This window comes from Antechinus flavipes, chromosome 3 (genome assembly GCF_016432865.1).
Source record: "Antechinus flavipes isolate AdamAnt ecotype Samford, QLD, Australia chromosome 3, AdamAnt_v2, whole genome shotgun sequence".
Classification (NCBI taxonomy): domain Eukaryota; kingdom Metazoa; phylum Chordata; class Mammalia; order Dasyuromorphia; family Dasyuridae; genus Antechinus; species Antechinus flavipes.
The window spans coordinates 593,364,517-593,381,629 of NC_067400.1; the positions used below are offsets into that span (position 1 = coordinate 593,364,517).

General features: G+C 34.7%; 1 protein-coding gene across 1 annotated transcript in view; it reads right to left on the reverse strand.

Annotated features, from left to right (window-relative positions):
• The window catches only part of VPS13D (vacuolar protein sorting 13 homolog D), a 326,075-nt gene that overhangs the window by 207,237 nt on the left and 101,725 nt on the right, over positions 1-17,113 (reverse strand). The window contains exons 39-42 of the mRNA XM_051988522.1: positions 11,884-12,006; positions 9,547-9,621; positions 3,142-3,244; positions 1,322-1,474 (exon numbers count right to left, since the gene is read on the reverse strand). Of these exons, the coding sequence (XP_051844482.1) occupies positions 1,322-1,474; positions 3,142-3,244; positions 9,547-9,621; positions 11,884-12,006 (454 nt within the window). The remainder of the gene's footprint in view (positions 1-1,321; positions 1,475-3,141; positions 3,245-9,546; positions 9,622-11,883; positions 12,007-17,113) is intronic.

Sequence of the window (17,113 nt, forward strand, 5' to 3'; positions counted from 1 at the left end):
GTGACTGCTCTCTGGATCTACCACCCAACCAGGTCCAGAAGTCAAAAAATCCAATTGGCCTCTCTCTGTTGTGTCTGTAAGAATGGCATGAGACATTGTAAAATACTTTATTCAAATCCAAGTAAACCAAATCTGCGATGTTCTCCTAGTTCATTCTAGGAAAGCTGTCAAGAAAATTAATGGTATTGGTTTGGTCTGATCTGATTTTAGTGGTGCCATGCAGGACCCACATTCCATGAGCTGCTGCTTTTTCTTTCTATGCTTTCACTGACTTCGGGATCTCCCAACGAGACCTTGTCTCCTCCACTACAACTGCTCTGCAGGCCATCACCTTAGAGAACTGGCTCGGGCATGGGGAAGGCAAAGGACTTGGCCAGAGTCACACAGCCTCTGTGTATCAGAGGGGGGCTCCTAACTACTGAGGCCAACCCTCTGTGCACTCTATCCCAAATCTGTTACATACATGCTGTACACATCTGGTTTTTTAAAATACTGATTTGAGAATATTTTGAAAAGTTAAAGGCAAATAGATAGGGAAAGATAAAACTATGCCTGTTTGCTGATAACCTTATGATTTATTTAAAAACAATTAATAGCTCCAACAGTCACAGACCACAAAATAATTCCTCAAAAATAGCCATTTATATGTGTGTATGTCTATCAAAATATATATATGTGTATGTATGCGTGCCTATATGTCTATATAGACATAAATTATTTGCACATACATAACATAATAACAAAATCCAAGATGCAAAAATACAAAGGTAAATACCATTTTAACTAATCACAAGATATATTAATTATTTAAAGATCTTTCTATCTAAGTACATAAAATACTTGCATAGATTCAATTAAAAGGTACTCCTTCAAGAAACAAGCAATTTAAATAGTTAAAGAATTATTCAGTGTTCCTGAGTTGTGCTAATATAATAAAAATAAAAATACTACCAAAGCGAATTTATAGTTTTAATGCTATATGAATAAAATTAACAAAAAGACACTTTATAAAATTTGATAAAGTTTTACTTTATATAGTTCTACTTTATAGGACTTGATAAAATAAAAACAAAATTCATTTGGAGAATATTTTGAAAATTATGTGATAACCTTTTATTACAAACAATTAATGAAAAAATATATGTTTTCATATGCTAAAAGAAAATTTATGGAATAAACATGTCTCTATAGGAGTTTTCATATAAACAAAAAAAAGCTCTACAAAAATCATAACATGAAAAAAGCAGGCAAAGCACAGAAATTCACTTTCCCTTACTTCCCTCCCTTTTTTAAACACTGAAGAAATTACAATATTCTTTACCTGTGTCTTAGTTTTCCTCTTGCTTCAAATTCAAAAGGAATTTCTTCCCCCGTGAGGACTTCCCGCCACTCACTGACCTTGTGGGCATCATCAAGAAAAGTTCTGTTTCCCTCTGGAACCAGTCCTGGGCTTCCACTGTGAGACAAGGCTGCCCTGGAACCAAAATCACATATAACTAGATCTTTCTCATGCACATGAACTAAGAACATCTACCACAGAAAATGCCAACCACATCCAAGACAGGCAGAATATTTTTGATCTTTGCCCTATGATAGCCAGCCTAGAAAGAATTTAAAAGCAATCATAAGAATCAATAACATTCAACTTTAATTCTGTAGATATTTCCTACTCCTGTCAACTTAAAAGGAGAATTTCACTAAAAAAGTAATTACTGTCATCTAGAGAATGAAGTCTAGAAAAAGAGCTATGTAAATCTCAAGTATAATTACCATAAATTAACATTTTATTAAATACACAGAACATGCTCAATAAATGTTACACCAGGTACAATCACCAAGGGAAAAACTGAGGGTAATATGTTATAGTAGAAAGGTCTTGGACTTGGGAAATATTTAGGCTTGCATTGTGCTTCTAACACTTCAGGGTCATATGATGTGAGGGAGAGGTCAAATTTTCATCTCATAAAACTGGGATAATAATACTTCTTTATAGGGTTTCTGTGAGATTTAAATAAGGAAATACATGTAAAGAGCTCTGTAAACCCTAAGGCACTATGTAAATAATAATAATTATCCATGATGATAATAATAACTATTATTGTTAAGGAAATTGAGCATTTGGTTAACTAAACTCTTAAACTAAGAAAAACAAAAAGAAAATTCACTTCCAAAATAGCTGACTGCAGAGATTTATCTATTTCGATTTCTTTACTGAAAAGATCAGCATTTCCATGCTCCAAGGAGCCAAGTTTTCAATGACAAAAAACTATTACAGAAGGTTTCTTGCTTGGCTTAGGTGAAATCTCATTAGTTTTCCCAACCCCACCCAATCCCATCTGGGCTAGGGAGTGCATTCTAAGTTCAGAGATCAATTTTATTTTTCTTTGTCAGTAAAGTTTTCAGAAGAGTCTTGGAGAAAGAATGAAAAAAAGATTGGTTTGGGATTAGATCAAGCAACCACATGTTTCTTAAAAAAAAAAAAAAAAAAAGGAAAAAACCCTCACGGGCCCTACCTTTTCCCCTAAGTCATGTCTGTTTTATTTGATCCTCACTTTCAATATAATGGGTCAGGCCTCTGCTAAATATTGGGTCCCCAATCACCATTTGAATATTGCAGACTTGGCATTTTGCTCTATCAATCAACAAACATTTAGAAAGCACTTGGGAAACACATTAATGCCTAATAATGGAATCCGGAAGATAAAACCTCAACAGAAGTAGTAATAATATGCAATATTACCTGAAAAACCTAATATAGAAATGCAAAACAAAGTGCTTAAGTTGTTAATGATGGTTAATTAATAAATGTTTTAAATCACAATTAATAACATTGTTAATTATTGATAAGGAAAATTAATAATCATTAATCATAATGCAAAATGTCATTTGATTATGAAAGAGAAGCATTTATGTTGGGGAGAGGATCAAGCTACTATGAAAGTCTCTTGGACTATGTATGATCTTAGATATCAGCATAGTTTTGACATGTCAAGTAGGGTAAGCCTATAAGATACCAAATAAGAGATAACTTTCTCTCTTTATAAAAATAAACAAACTTCCCTGTGTGCAATGTCACCATTCTGACACTCACAAAATTAAGTTAAAAAATGAGGGCAGATATCACTTATGGAGACTCCTTACCGGGTTGGGGTAGTTGTTAGCGTAGCAAACCACAAGGTGCACCCCGTGTGATTCCTCAGAGCAAAGGGGACAAACGGCTGTCGGCGTTTGGGGGTTTTCATCTCTGTGGATAGGAAAATCAAGTAAGGTCATTAGCAAAGCCATACTTAAGGACATCAAAGAATCTCCCCAAACTAAATGGTGCTGTGCCCAAAAATAAACCCTGTACAAACCAAATGAAGGCAGAGAAAACAGAAAAATAACCCCAAGAAAAGGTGTACATAACCAAAATGAACTGGAAAAAAATGGCAAAACATGATTTGCTATTTACTATGCAGCATATGGCAGGAAGGCAAATGAGAATTCTTTGCAGCATGGTATAGAAAAAAAGATCACCAAATTTATAATTGAGGACTTGAGTTGAAATCCTGGTCCTTCAGCCTTGGACAGATCACCTTAACTATTATTTCCTCACTTGTGAAGTGAAGATGCTAGACTAGATCTCTAAGGTCTCTTCTAATTCCAAATCACCTATACTTGTAAATTCACCTCAAACATCAACATGGAGCACAGCATGCATCAGTATCCACTGCTTCCTATCTCACTCTGTCTTAATCAAACTACTGAGCTAAGTGTAACTTACACCTCTGAAGAGCAACCTTCAGGTGATAACTCCTTTGGAAGCAAGAAAATTAAATCCCAAAAAGATGTGTAAATAACCAAATGAATTGGGAAAAGCCTGTATCAGACAATGATCCATTTAAAACCTGGTTCAAAAGCCATGATTCAAATAGGTCATTAATAGAGAAATATTCCTCCTCACTGCTGTGCCAATGCATTCCCAAAATGTGCCCAGTGAAATGAGAGATATCTTTGTGTGTCAGGAAAATTAAACAAAACAAGAATAGTAATGAATTTGCTCTGCTATTTCCTTCTCCTCAAAGAAAACAAGACCATTTTAAAGGGATATTTTTAGTTGCCCTATGTCATGGACACTACTATCCTTTTCTATATATACATACAGGACTGTTCTAGATGCTAAGGAGAATACAGAAGTAATATAAGATACGATTTCTGTCCTCAAAGACCCTATGACCCAATTAGGAAGGTCATATTCACACGCAAGAAATGATTAGATAATTATAAATTGCAATTTGTATAGTCAATCACCAATTTACAAATGAATGGGATTACAATAGTTCCTTTGTAAGTTGGCTGTTGGGAAGATATTTTTCTCACAGAAAATCTTATAAAAGCTAATTTGATTCCAAGGGCAATGACAAAAACCCTATGTGAATTATAGTACTAACAGCAAATTGACCCTAAACACAAGAAATGATAATGTTTCTAGGAGAAGAACATAATCTTCAGGACTAAATTGGGATGTCAGGAATGTATTTCCCAGTTCTACCATAAGGACAGGGACGTCACTATCTCCCATCTCTCCAACCATTAGGTAATGATCGAGGGTAGCTATGTCTTGGCCTGGTTTATGATGAATATTGAGGGTTGGTGGTAAGAGTCCAGGATTGGGGACACAGGACTAACAAAGGAAGATGGGGATGGTACCAGTAAGAAACCTGTCCTCCCTATTAAGGATACTCAACCAGCAGAGTTAAGTATCTTTCAGAATTGTTATAGAAAACTCTGGGCGGGAGGAGGTGGTATATAAGAACTATTGCTAGTCTTGTCTCTATCATCATTATTTTCTCTGCTTCCCAGACTGGTATAAGTATAGAGGGCCCCAACACTTTTTAAAAAACTTTTTGGCAGAGATGATGATGACAAAATGGAGAACAGCAAAAACAAATTTAGTTGAATCTCCCCTCCTCTTCAGCTCTCTAAAAAGAATAAACACACACACACCCTAACCCTACTTGGATTTACAGCTATCGTGGACAAAATGATATTGGGAAGTAGCAGCAAACTGTGACTAAGGAGGACTAAAGCCAAATAAAATCCACCTTATAGAACCATGTTTTTACAGGTGATGAAAGCTAAAGAACAATATCCAGCCCATGCAGGTTTTTACTGCCTTCTAAGTGAGGCATGGGGGTGGTTTCATAAAGGGCTAATGGGAAGAAGATATTACTGCGATTTGAAAAGCAATAACTTATTATCCTTTTTTATCATCAAATATTTTCAGAAGTTAATACAGTAAGTGTTTCTAGACAAGCACTTTCAGGTTAGAGCAAGCCTCTGTTTTGACAACTACCAGAGCTCATCAGGTTCCAATGTGCAGTAAAATGCTAAAAACTTAAAATCTCCAGTGGATAACACTTAACCTCCTGTCTCTCTTATACAATCTCTCCATCATTTATTCAGTCGATCATTTCTGAGAACCTTGGCTATTTCCAAAGACAGAAACATATAGGGGTGTGTGTGTGTGTGTGTGTGTGTGTGTGTGTGTGTGTGTGTGTTTAAATTAATAATTGATGAGACATAAAGCATAAAGCTAAGCCTTACAAGAGCAGATGGGGAGTGAAAATTTTAACAGCCACTTGAAGGGCAAACAGAACAGATTGTGGAAATTTGAAAGGCCCTTTCCACTCCATAATTGGAGTAAGAAACCAGCATTTTTACAGTAAGGAATCCAGCAGGAAAAGAACCCAGATGTGCTTTCATATCCCACTGTGAGGCAGACTATAAGTTTCCATTTGCAAATTATATTTAATAAAAAAAAAAAAAACATGTGGCAAATGACTTTGATCACTATGTCATGATGAACAAAATATTAGGAACCTTTACATTCAAAAATATTTTAACTCGGAGGTTCCACTTCACATTCATCAGATTGGCTAACGGCAAAAAAATGAAAATGACAAATACTGAAGGGGTTGTGGGAAAAGACACATTCTGGAAAGCAATTTGGAACTATGCCTCAAAAGCTATTAAACTGTGCATACCTTTTGCCCCAGGGATATAACTACTAGATCTATTCCCCAAAGAAAGCAAAGGAGGAAAAGAACCCAAAAAATATTTCTAGCAACTTATATTGAAGTAGCAAAGAATTGGAAACTGAGAGACGCCAATAAATTGGGGAATAGCTGAACAAGTTATAGCAACGTGATGGAATACTATTGTGCAATAAGAAATGGTGAAGGGGATGGCTTTAGAGGAACCTGACAACCTTTTAAAAACTGATGCAAAGTGAAGGAAGCAGAACCAGAACAATTTAAACAATAAAAACCATATTAAATCAATCAACTTCACAAGACTTAGGAACTCTGATCAGTACAATGACCCATAATGACTTCAGAGAAATCATGATGAAACAGGCTTCCTACCTCCTGATAGAGAAGGAACAAATTCAAGAGTAAAAATTGAGACTTTTTTTTTTGGACATGACCAATGGAAGGAATTGGTTTTTGCTTGACTGTATGTATGTTTGTAAGAGGGGCTTTAGTTTTCTTACTTTCTCAATGGGGAGAGGAAAAAAAAATTTTTTAAGTAATTTTTTAAAGAATAGTTGATTTTACAAATTTAAAAAAGGCACACTGCCTAAATCACAAAACTTCCCATATTGTCAGACGTACCAAACTTCAGACATTCACTCATCCAATAAGAAAACCACTGATTGCATACGCTACAAAAGCCTAAAACCTACACCAGGGAGAAGCCAAACTGACCAAATAGCTTTCACATTATGTCCCAAAATAAACAGAGTCTGGACTGTAGCCACGCAATAGAAGAAAGAAATTTTGAAGGCCACCAAAGAGAATGGCTTCCCTTGATGGTTTTAGAAAATTTGCCTCCAGGGACCACAATCTCTTCAGAAAAGAGAGAAAGCTTCAAGTTAGTCACATCTTAGTTTGCCTTCACTTGGCCACAACTTGAAAAATGACTTCCCTTTTGGACTTATTTCAAATAATTAATTCAAGCTGTTATAAACAAAGCCCAAGGTTTCCACTCTGTAGACAGTTTGTAATAAAAAGAACAGTGGAGTAGAAGTTAAAAGATCCGGAGTCTAAGCTCTCCTTCTTCTATAAATATTGTTGTACATATAGGTCCTTTCCCCCCTCCCCCCCCTTTTTAAATCTCTTTTGGGATACAGACCTAATAGTGGAATTGTTTGGTTAGAGTGTACAGAGAGTTTTACAGCTCTTTGGAATAATTCCAAATTGCTCTAAAAAATGGGTGAATCAGTTCACAACTCCACCAAGAATTCATTAATGTCTCATTTTTTCCACATCCCTTCCACCATTTGTCATTTTCCTTTTCTGTCCTATTAGCCAATTTGGTAGGTATGAGGAGGGTAGTATCTCAGAATTGTCTTAATTTGCATTTTTCCAAGCAATGTGAGAGTTAAGAGCATTTTTTCATATAGCTATAGATAGCCTGGATTACTTCATCTGAAAACTGTTTCTAACTTTTGATGATTTATCACTTGGGGAATGGCTCTTATTTTTATAAATTTGACTCAGTTCTCTTATATGGTTGAGAAATGAAGCCTTTATGAAAAAGAACTTGCTTCAATTTTTTTTTCACAGTTACTATTTTTAACTGTATTTCCCATTCATCCTATTCCCCCCCCCCACTTATTCTATTCTCTCTCTCCTTTCACCCTGTCCCTCTTCCTAAGTGTCTTGCTTCTGAAAACTCCCCACTCCAAATCTGCCCTTTCTCTCAATCTCCCACATTTCTCTTATCCCCTTCACCTCCTACTTTCCTGTAGAGTAAAATAAATTTCTATACCCATTTGAGTAGGTTTAGTATTCCTCTCTATTTTCCCTCCATTTTAAAAATTTTTTCTTGACTCTTTAATTGCAGATAATTTACTCCATGTTACCTTTACCTTTCCTTTTCTCACCACTATTTTCCTTTCTCACCACTTAATTTTATTTTTTTAGATATTACCCTTTCATATTCAACTCACTCCTGTGTTCTCTGTCTACATATACTGTTTATATATAGTATACTCTATATACACTCTAATTGCCCTAATAATGAGAAAGTTCTTATGAATTACAAGTATCTTCCCATATAGGAATATAAACAGTTTAATCTTATTAAGATTATTAAGTCCCTTTTGATTTCAACTTCCTGTTTCCCTTTTTATGTTTTTATTAAGTCTTCTATTTGAATGGCAAATTTTCTCTTCAGCCCTGGTTGTCTCATTAAGAATGCTTGAAAATCCTGTTTCAGTAAATGTCCATAATCCCCCCTGAAGGATTATACTCAGTTTTACTAGGTAGGTGATTCTTGGCCGTAACCAGTAGTTCTCCAGAATATCATATTCCAAGATCTCTGATACATTTTTATAGAAGTTGCAACATTGCTCTCATTTGGTGCAGTAGTAGGTAGGGAACCAGCTCTGGAGTCAGGAGAACTTAAGCTCAAATCCGGCCTTAGACACTTAATATTTACTAGCTATGGGACCCTGGGCAAGTCACTTAACTGCAATTGCCTCTCAAAAACAAAACAAAACAAAACAATAAATTGCTTTCATTCTACTAACTATATAATAAGCTCTTTGAATTATGAGCTTCCTCATCTATAATAATCTCTGTCCAAACTATCTACTTCTAAAGGTTTTTGCAAGAATGAAATGAAACAAAGTAGAAAATACCTTGAAAAGGATGCAATGAGGTACAAATGTCAAAGTATTTATTTCATTAAAATCCTTTTTCCCTCTCTTATAAAAATGCTCTTAAAATAACTCATAGCTCTGCCACCATTTCACTGATGCCTCTGTCTTTACACACCTGTGTAGATTCTTTCTGAGTGGCTTTGTTTATAAATCATAGAGGAAGCAGCAATTTAGAACACTCACTTCAACCAATGAAGAAATGACACATTGGGATTCTGATATCCTAATTTTTATGTTCTTTCTTTCAATACTCTACCTAGCCAACCAACACTTCCTCCCCTTTTTCTCTGTCTCAGGAAATAATGGAGTCAAAGGCAGGAATGATGAACATTTTCTCCTCTATTTTTTAAGTACCATATGTACCTAATTCAAAACCATAAGAAATTTTTATCTTAGTAATAGTATGAGGATTTTAAAATATCTCATGTTCCAGAAATTCCTTTGCATTTCTCTAAGAATAAACATTTACCAAGTGTTTCATAAATAAAAAGATCTGTAATGTTGGTTTGTGGAAGAATTTTCCCATCATTTGTGAGCCTTTCACCATGAAAAATGGCCACTAACTAACACAATATTTCCTTTTGTGCAATGTCACAACTGCCAAACACTGGCAGAAAGGAGTTTTGCTTTCTTACCTTTCACCAGTAGGGAAAAGAAAATGGAAAAGATACAATGAAAGAACCAATACTAGATTTATTTCTAATGTTGTCAAATGTTCTTACTGTTCTTGATAAAATTAAATAATCACACGTAATTAGTTATTTATTTAGGGTCATTGAGCAAGACATTCCGTAGACCATAGCAGCCATGCATTCCCTCCCTCAGCTGTACTGTACCTCTAGCATAGATCTGGTGCTCTAGATTAGTCAGACTGGCTGTACTCCTAGTCCTAAGGTAGACAAGGGGTAGGCCTGGTAGACAGGAAAGACAAAGTTAGCAGATAAGGAAAGAGACAGAAAACAGGCAGATTCACCTCCATCACTTATACATGTGTGAATAGAGAACTTGGCACAAACAAGGCAGGCAGCATGCAGGTGGGCAATGACTAAAAACACACTAAGCAAAGAGATCACTATGGTTCTTTTTTTTCAAGGTAAGCTACTTTCCATTGGTGCGGAAATTCTATCATGTTAAGTAGCATACTTTCCCTCACAATCAGGGAAAGAAAAATTATTTAATATATCCTTAAACTGAAGTCTTTTAAAGGTTCTGAATTTGAAAGTGTGCATATATTTAGATAGCATAGCAAAATTACTTTAAAAATCTATTAAAAAAAAAAAAAGATGGTATTGAAGATAGCTTCAGAAATTCAGAAAATTCAGAAAAAAAAGACAGTGTCTCCAAAAGTGAGTCAAAAAAGCCAAGATATTTCCTATATAGAGTTTCTGTTAATGAGTTGCCTCACTTTGATGGCTTTGAAAAATCTTAATTTTTATGCATTTTTAAAAATTCAAATTGGAGATCTTTATCCATATTGTCATTAGCTCCAAAAGTCATCAACTCTACAAAGCCCAATGATTCACCCCTCAGAATCCATGACTTTACTAAATAAAGTCAACAATTATGCTCAAAATCATACCAAAGTTTTCCTATGCACTACTCAAACTCATCCAAGAAATTAGCATGTCTAATAGATCGTGTTTCATGTCAAGAATTTGAATTTCAAGGGCTCCAATTTCTAATCTGATTTTAGTCATTTATGTCTGTTTCAATTTATTAGAAACATAACTTCTTATCATAGTTCTATAGATTCTGATCAGTCTAATATTAAGAATTTTAGTAAATTTATTAAAAACTTTCTATTCAATTAGGGAATAAGGAGAAAAGAAAAAGGAATAAACATTTTTATGTGCTTTTAAAGATGTTTTTATAAAGAAAAAGATGGGCTGTATCTTTATAAATCTAAGAAACTATGATCTAGAACTAAGTAACTTTGCACAATGTTTCTTCAAGGCCATTTAACAATATATGTCCTCTTTGGTTAACTATTAAAAAGGACATGAATTGTTGCCTCTTCAAGATAGTGAAGATCTAGCAGGCTTGTGGCTGTATTTACTACTGGCTTAGGAATAAAGATTCCTCCAATGAACAAGTGTCATTAGGAAAATGTTCCCTTGCCTCTACTACAAATTTTAGAGGTTGCTTGAAGTCTTCTGGATAGACCGCTACTTTTCTAGGCACATAAATTGAAAATTTGAAGGAATAGACAGAGAAGTGAAACCAACAACATTTTAGAAGGGCCTGGCTCCTGAAACAATGACCTTGTGACTCTCAGAAGCAGCTCATTTGGAATGTCAAGAACAATCATAGCTATATTTCTTTGTCTCTCCTTTCTAGAAGTATAAGGAAGACAGAAAAAGGCCACATGCACACCCTGAGGAGAGAGGAGCCAGTTCAAACACTTTAGACACTTAAAAAAGCCCATCTGCCTATAACATGTTTTCAGACCAGATGGATTATTTCTGAAATATTCATAGGCTATGTGAAGTCCAGCCAAGAAATGTAGTCACAGAGACTTCCCGAAAGAAATTGAGACTTAAAGGGCTGGGACAGAGCTGAATCTGGATGACAATTAGTTATGAAACTGTTGTTAATCATTCTAGTCTTCAACTCTTAGAAAAACAAAGCTCAAAGTGAGGCAATAATGAGGAAAGAAAATATAATTATCAAAGAATATAATGAGATTACTACATATACATTCAGAAGGATATACACATAATTCTTGAGATTCTTTGTGGACACATTGTGGCCATTTATGTACTTCATCCTTAATATGCCACGAACTCCCAACTTTTTAGGACTTATGTCCAAGTAATCACTCTCTTTATAAGGAAAATTAGATAGAGTTTCCAATGGAGTTTTAAAATAATCATGCATTTACTCAACAGGAAAAGCATTGTTTCAACTTCTAAATGTTGAATGTGCTAAAATTTTAGAAATATCAGTTTATAACATTATATGTATCAGAATGTATTGAAGATTTGTGTGTCTTCACTTCTATGAGAACATTTTGTACTAAAACTCTCAGTTGCAGAGATTAATTACAGAGTATGGGTAATATTTCCTTAGATTCTTGCATGAAGGTTGACAATTCTGGTTGAATTCCTCAATGAAACAATGGACTATTAAGTAAAGTGTGACTTAAACATTCATATGTAAAATAAACATCTTACTTTGTCCGAAGCATGGAGGATCCACAGAAGAGCCCATCCAACTTTCTGATTTGGCTATATCCATTTCCTTGTCCTGTTTACAATAATCTGCCATCCATGATTCTTTGGTACTTACATACTGATCTAGAAAGAATACCCAAAAGATAAAAATAGAGACAGGTGAGGTTGTGAAGGTTAAAATTAAAATTAGGAACAAAATACTAAAATATAAAGTCAGCTAAATGACCAAAAAGCCTTTTATGAGAACTGTTTTACTATTCTGTCTCAGAGCAAAGCAGTATTACTGCTAATAGATTAAACTTGAGTTAAAACTTGGATAAAGAGCTCCTGATACCTACTAAACTACAATAATTTACTACAAAAGTCAAAATGAGAACAATCACTTTTTCTCCCTCCTCAAAATTGCTAGAGTTTCCCTTCCTTCCATCTTCTCTGTTTCAGATTTTTAGTCCAAATATTTAGCCACGGAAATAAAGGCCTACAGATTACAATATTACTAGAGAAATATGTAAGTTTTAGATTAGTTTAACACAATCAATAAATACAGTACTTGGAATTTAAAAACATGGGTGTTGAAGTCACACTTCACAACATTTTACAATGTTTCAAATACAATCAGAGGAATAAAAGGATTATCACCAATAATGCCAATAAAAACCTTATTTATATGGGAACAATTTCCTATTTATTAAGTCCTCAATAGGTAAGTGATCAGAGGTAAAAAATAAACATTTCTTAAAAGAACAACTATTAGCAAACCACATCAAAGATTGTTATAAATTACTATTGAAAAGGGAAATGAAAATCAAAACAATTGCAAGGTTTCATTTCATACCAAGCAAATAAGTAAATATGGAGAAAGTAGTAGTAGTTAATAGAATAACTGTGAAAGGGCAAACATCCCAAAGAACATGTTGGTAGAACTATGAACTATTTCAACTATTCTGGAAAGCAATTTGGAATTATGCTAAGAAAATGACTAAAATGTCCACTGATTCAGAGCTCCCATTTCTATGTATATTCTTCAAGGAAGTGAAGGAAAGAAAATTCGCACATCTATCAAAATATTCATAGAAACAATTTTTGTAGCATCAAAGACCTGGAAACAAAGTAGATGCTCATTGATAAGGGAATGGTTAAACAAATCATGGTATACAAATTAAAAGAATATTGCTCAGCTAAGAGAAACACTGATTATGAAGAATTCAGAAAAGCATAAGAAGACTTATATGAAGAGATACAAAGTGAAGTTAAGCAGAACTAGGAAAACTGTACACAATGACTGCAACAATGTAAATGGAAAGAAAAAAAATTAAGGTGACCATCAACAGATAATAATAAAGAATTAGTGGCTCACAGGAAAAGATTTTTTTTTCCTGCCAAGATTTAATTCTTTATGTAAAAATAAACAAGCACATCCATCTCACTTATGTAAATTTGATTTCTTCTTCTTTTTTTTTTAGGTTATAAGTACACAGCTTCCTCAATGCTAATCTGTTCTTTTTTTTTCTTTTTATAATAACTTTTTATTGACGGAACCCATACTAGGGTAATTTTTTTACAGCATTATCCCTTGCACTCACTTCTGTTCCGAATTTTCCCCTCCCTCCCTCCACCCCCTCCCCCAGATGGCAAGCAGTCTTTTACATTTTAAATAGGTTACAGTATATCCTAGAGACAATATCTGTGTGCAGAACCGAACAGTTTTCTTGTTGCACAGGGAGAATTGGATTCAGAAGGTAGAAATAACCCGGGAAGAAAAACAAAAATGCAAGCAGTTTATATTCATTTCCCAGTGTTCTTTCTTTGGATGTAGCTGCTTCTGTCCATCCCTGATCAATTGAAACTGAATTAGCTCTCTTTATCGAAGAGATCCACTTCCATCAGAATACATCCTCATACAGTATCGTTGTTAATGTATATAATGATCTCCTGGTTCTGCTCATCTCACTTAGCATCAGTCCATGTAGGTCTCGCCAATTCTCTCTGTATTCATCCTGCTGGTCATTCCTTACAGAACAATAATATTCCATAACATTCATATACCACAATTTACTCAGCCATTCTCCAATTGATGGGCATCCATTCATTTTCCAGCTTCTAGCCACTACAAACAGGGCTGCCATAAACATTCGTGCACATACAGGTCCCTTTCCCTTCTTTAGCATCTCTTTGGGGTATAAGCCAGTAGAAACACTGCTGGATCAAAGGGGATGCACAGTTTGATAACTTTTTGAGCATAGTTCCAAATTGCTCTCCAGAATGGCTGGATGTGTTCACAATTCCACCAACAATGTATCAGTGTCCCACTTTTCCCACATCCCCTCCAACATTCCGCATTGTCTTTCCCTGTCATTCTAGCCAATCTGACAGGTGTGTAGTGGTATCTCAGAGTTGTCTTAATTTGCATTTCTCTGATTAATAATGATTTGGAGCATATTTTCATATGTCTATAAATAGTTTCAATTTCTTCGTCTGAAAATTGTCTATTTATATCTTTTGACCATTTATCAACTACAGAATGGCTTGATTTCTTATAAATTAGAGTCAATTCTCTATATATTTTGGAAATGAGGCCTTTATCAGAACCTTTGACTGTAAAAATGTTTTCCTAGTTTATTGTTTCCCTTCTAATCTTGTCTGTATTTGTTTTGTTTGTACAAAAACTTTTCAATTTGATATAATCAAAATTTTCCATTTTGTGGTCAATAGTGATCTCTAGTTCTTCTTTGGTCATAAATTCCTCCCTCTTCCACAGGTCTGTGAGGTAAACTATCCTATGCTCTTCCAATTTATTTATTATCTCATTCTTTATGCCTAGGTCATGAACCCATTTTGACCTTATCTTAGTGTATGGTGTTAAGTGAGGAAAAGATTTTTAAAAAGGCATCGCACTCCTCTGTACAGGCAGGGGACTAGGACTTCAAAATATCTCATATACTGTCAGACACAGCTATGTTGTCTGGTTATTCCCAACTAATTTTTTTTTTGCATATATTTTTTATGATTCTCATATTAGATGGCTAATAAATTAGGATAGAAGAGACAGATATATATATGTATATATATATATAAATTAAAATATATAAACACAAAATAAATTAATAATAATTGCAAAATTGCAAAAATTTGCAACGCCCTTCACAATAATCTTGTTGGATCCTCATAACAATTCTGGAAGGTAGATGTTGTTATCATCCCCATTTTACATATAAGGAAATTGAAAGAGATAGGTTAAATGACTTGCCCTAAATCATACAATTAATAAGTGTCTAAAGCAACTTTTCTGACACCAAGTCTAGCATTCTATCCATTTTATAGATAGCTGCCTCTTGATTTTTAAAGTCTTTAGCAATTATAAAATTCTTCAAAATAGCAACATAATCTTTGTGCAGTAATACATATCAACAAAGTAGGTTTAAGATAAATGAAGATCACTCCTGACTGAAAAAATCAGTTTTAAAATAAAATGCCATTTTCCATTACAATTTATTGTGTGTTAATTTTAAAGATATCTTGTCATCCAGTGACATTTTAGTAGCTCAAAGAAAGAAAAACATGTGCAAAGTGGTCAAGAGGGCATGATTAAGTCTTGTCACAATGTCAGGGTTTTTTTTTGCTTTTCATTTTCAAAATATATGCATAGTTTTCAACATTCACCCGTGCAAAACCTTGTGCTACAGATTTTTTCCCCTCCCTTCCCTTTCATCTCCTTCTCTAGAGAGCAAGTATTCTAATATATGCTAACCATGTGCAGTTCTCCTATACATATTGCTACATTTATCATGCTGCACAAGAAAAATCAGATCAAAAGGGGAAAAAAATGAGAAAGAAAACAAAATACAAGCAAACAACAACAAAAAAGTGAAAAAAAACATGTTGCGAACCATACTCAGTCCCCACTGTCCTTTCTCTGGGAGTAGGTGGTTCTCATCATCACAAGACCATTGGAACTGGCCTGAATCATCTCACTGCTGAAGAGAGCCACAGCCATCAGAATTGATCACCATATAATCTTATTGCTATGTACAATGATCTGGTTCTGCTCATTTACTTAGCATCAGTTCATATAAGTCTTTGTAGGCCTTTCTGAAATCATCCTGTGGTCATTTCTTACAGAACGATAATATTCCATAACATTTATATACCATAACTTATTCAGCCATTCTCCAACTGATGGGCAACCACTCAGTTTCCAGTTTCTTGCCACTACAAAAAGAACTGCTACAAACATTTTTGCACATTTCTGATTCCATAAGACAAGAAAAGGTGGGTCCTTTTCCCTCCTTCATGATCTCTTTGGAACACAGACCCAGTAGAGACACTGCTGGATCAAAGGGTATGCACAGTTTGATAGCCCTTTGGGTATAGTTCCATACTGCTCCCCAGAATGGTTGGATCAGTTTAGGACTCCATCAAAAATGTCTCAGTTTTTCCACATCACATCCAATAGTGTTAGTTATTTCTAAGTAGCTTGAAAATTCACTATCCTTCCAGAAAAATTATTCCTTAGTAAAGAAAAATCTATGCAGTTTATTTAACCACTTGGATCAAAAGACCCCTGGTCTAATTTCAAACATCCATATATATTCTCTTTTTTCTTGATATGGTGTAGGGTATGGCGTGCTTTATAGCATATTTAACCCATCACCACAATTCCTAAAAGATTTTACAAACCTGAAAAATAATATATACTCTTAAACATAATCAGTATTTAAGGTTGCCTTATGCATAAAACAAAGACATTGCTGGATTCTGCTTTCTACACAGAGAATAAAGGTTACCAACATTATGACCATGAAGCTAGAAACAGAGAATACGTGCTTCTAATTTACCATCATCTTAAACTACAACTAAGTCTCAAAATAGGCCAAGAAGCTCTTGTAAACACAGAACTCTTGAGTCAGAGGTTCCAAAACCAAGGTGACTTTAAGGATTAAGACAAAACAATATATGAAAGGGAACGACACAGGCAGTTTGCCTTGCTACACAGAAAACAAAACCAAACAAATGTCATACAGAAAGTGCTGAATAAGTAGTCTCCATGAAATAAATCCAAATTCACTTCTGTGGCATTTGGGTAGGGGAAGCAGAGAATGACGATTGCCAAGAACCAAGGAGGAAACAGTCCCAAGGTAGCAAACCCCCCCAAAAAAACAAACATTCTCTCAAATAGATCTAGAAAATGGCCGAATCCTGATTGGGAAATCCAAGAAAAAGTCTTTGTGTC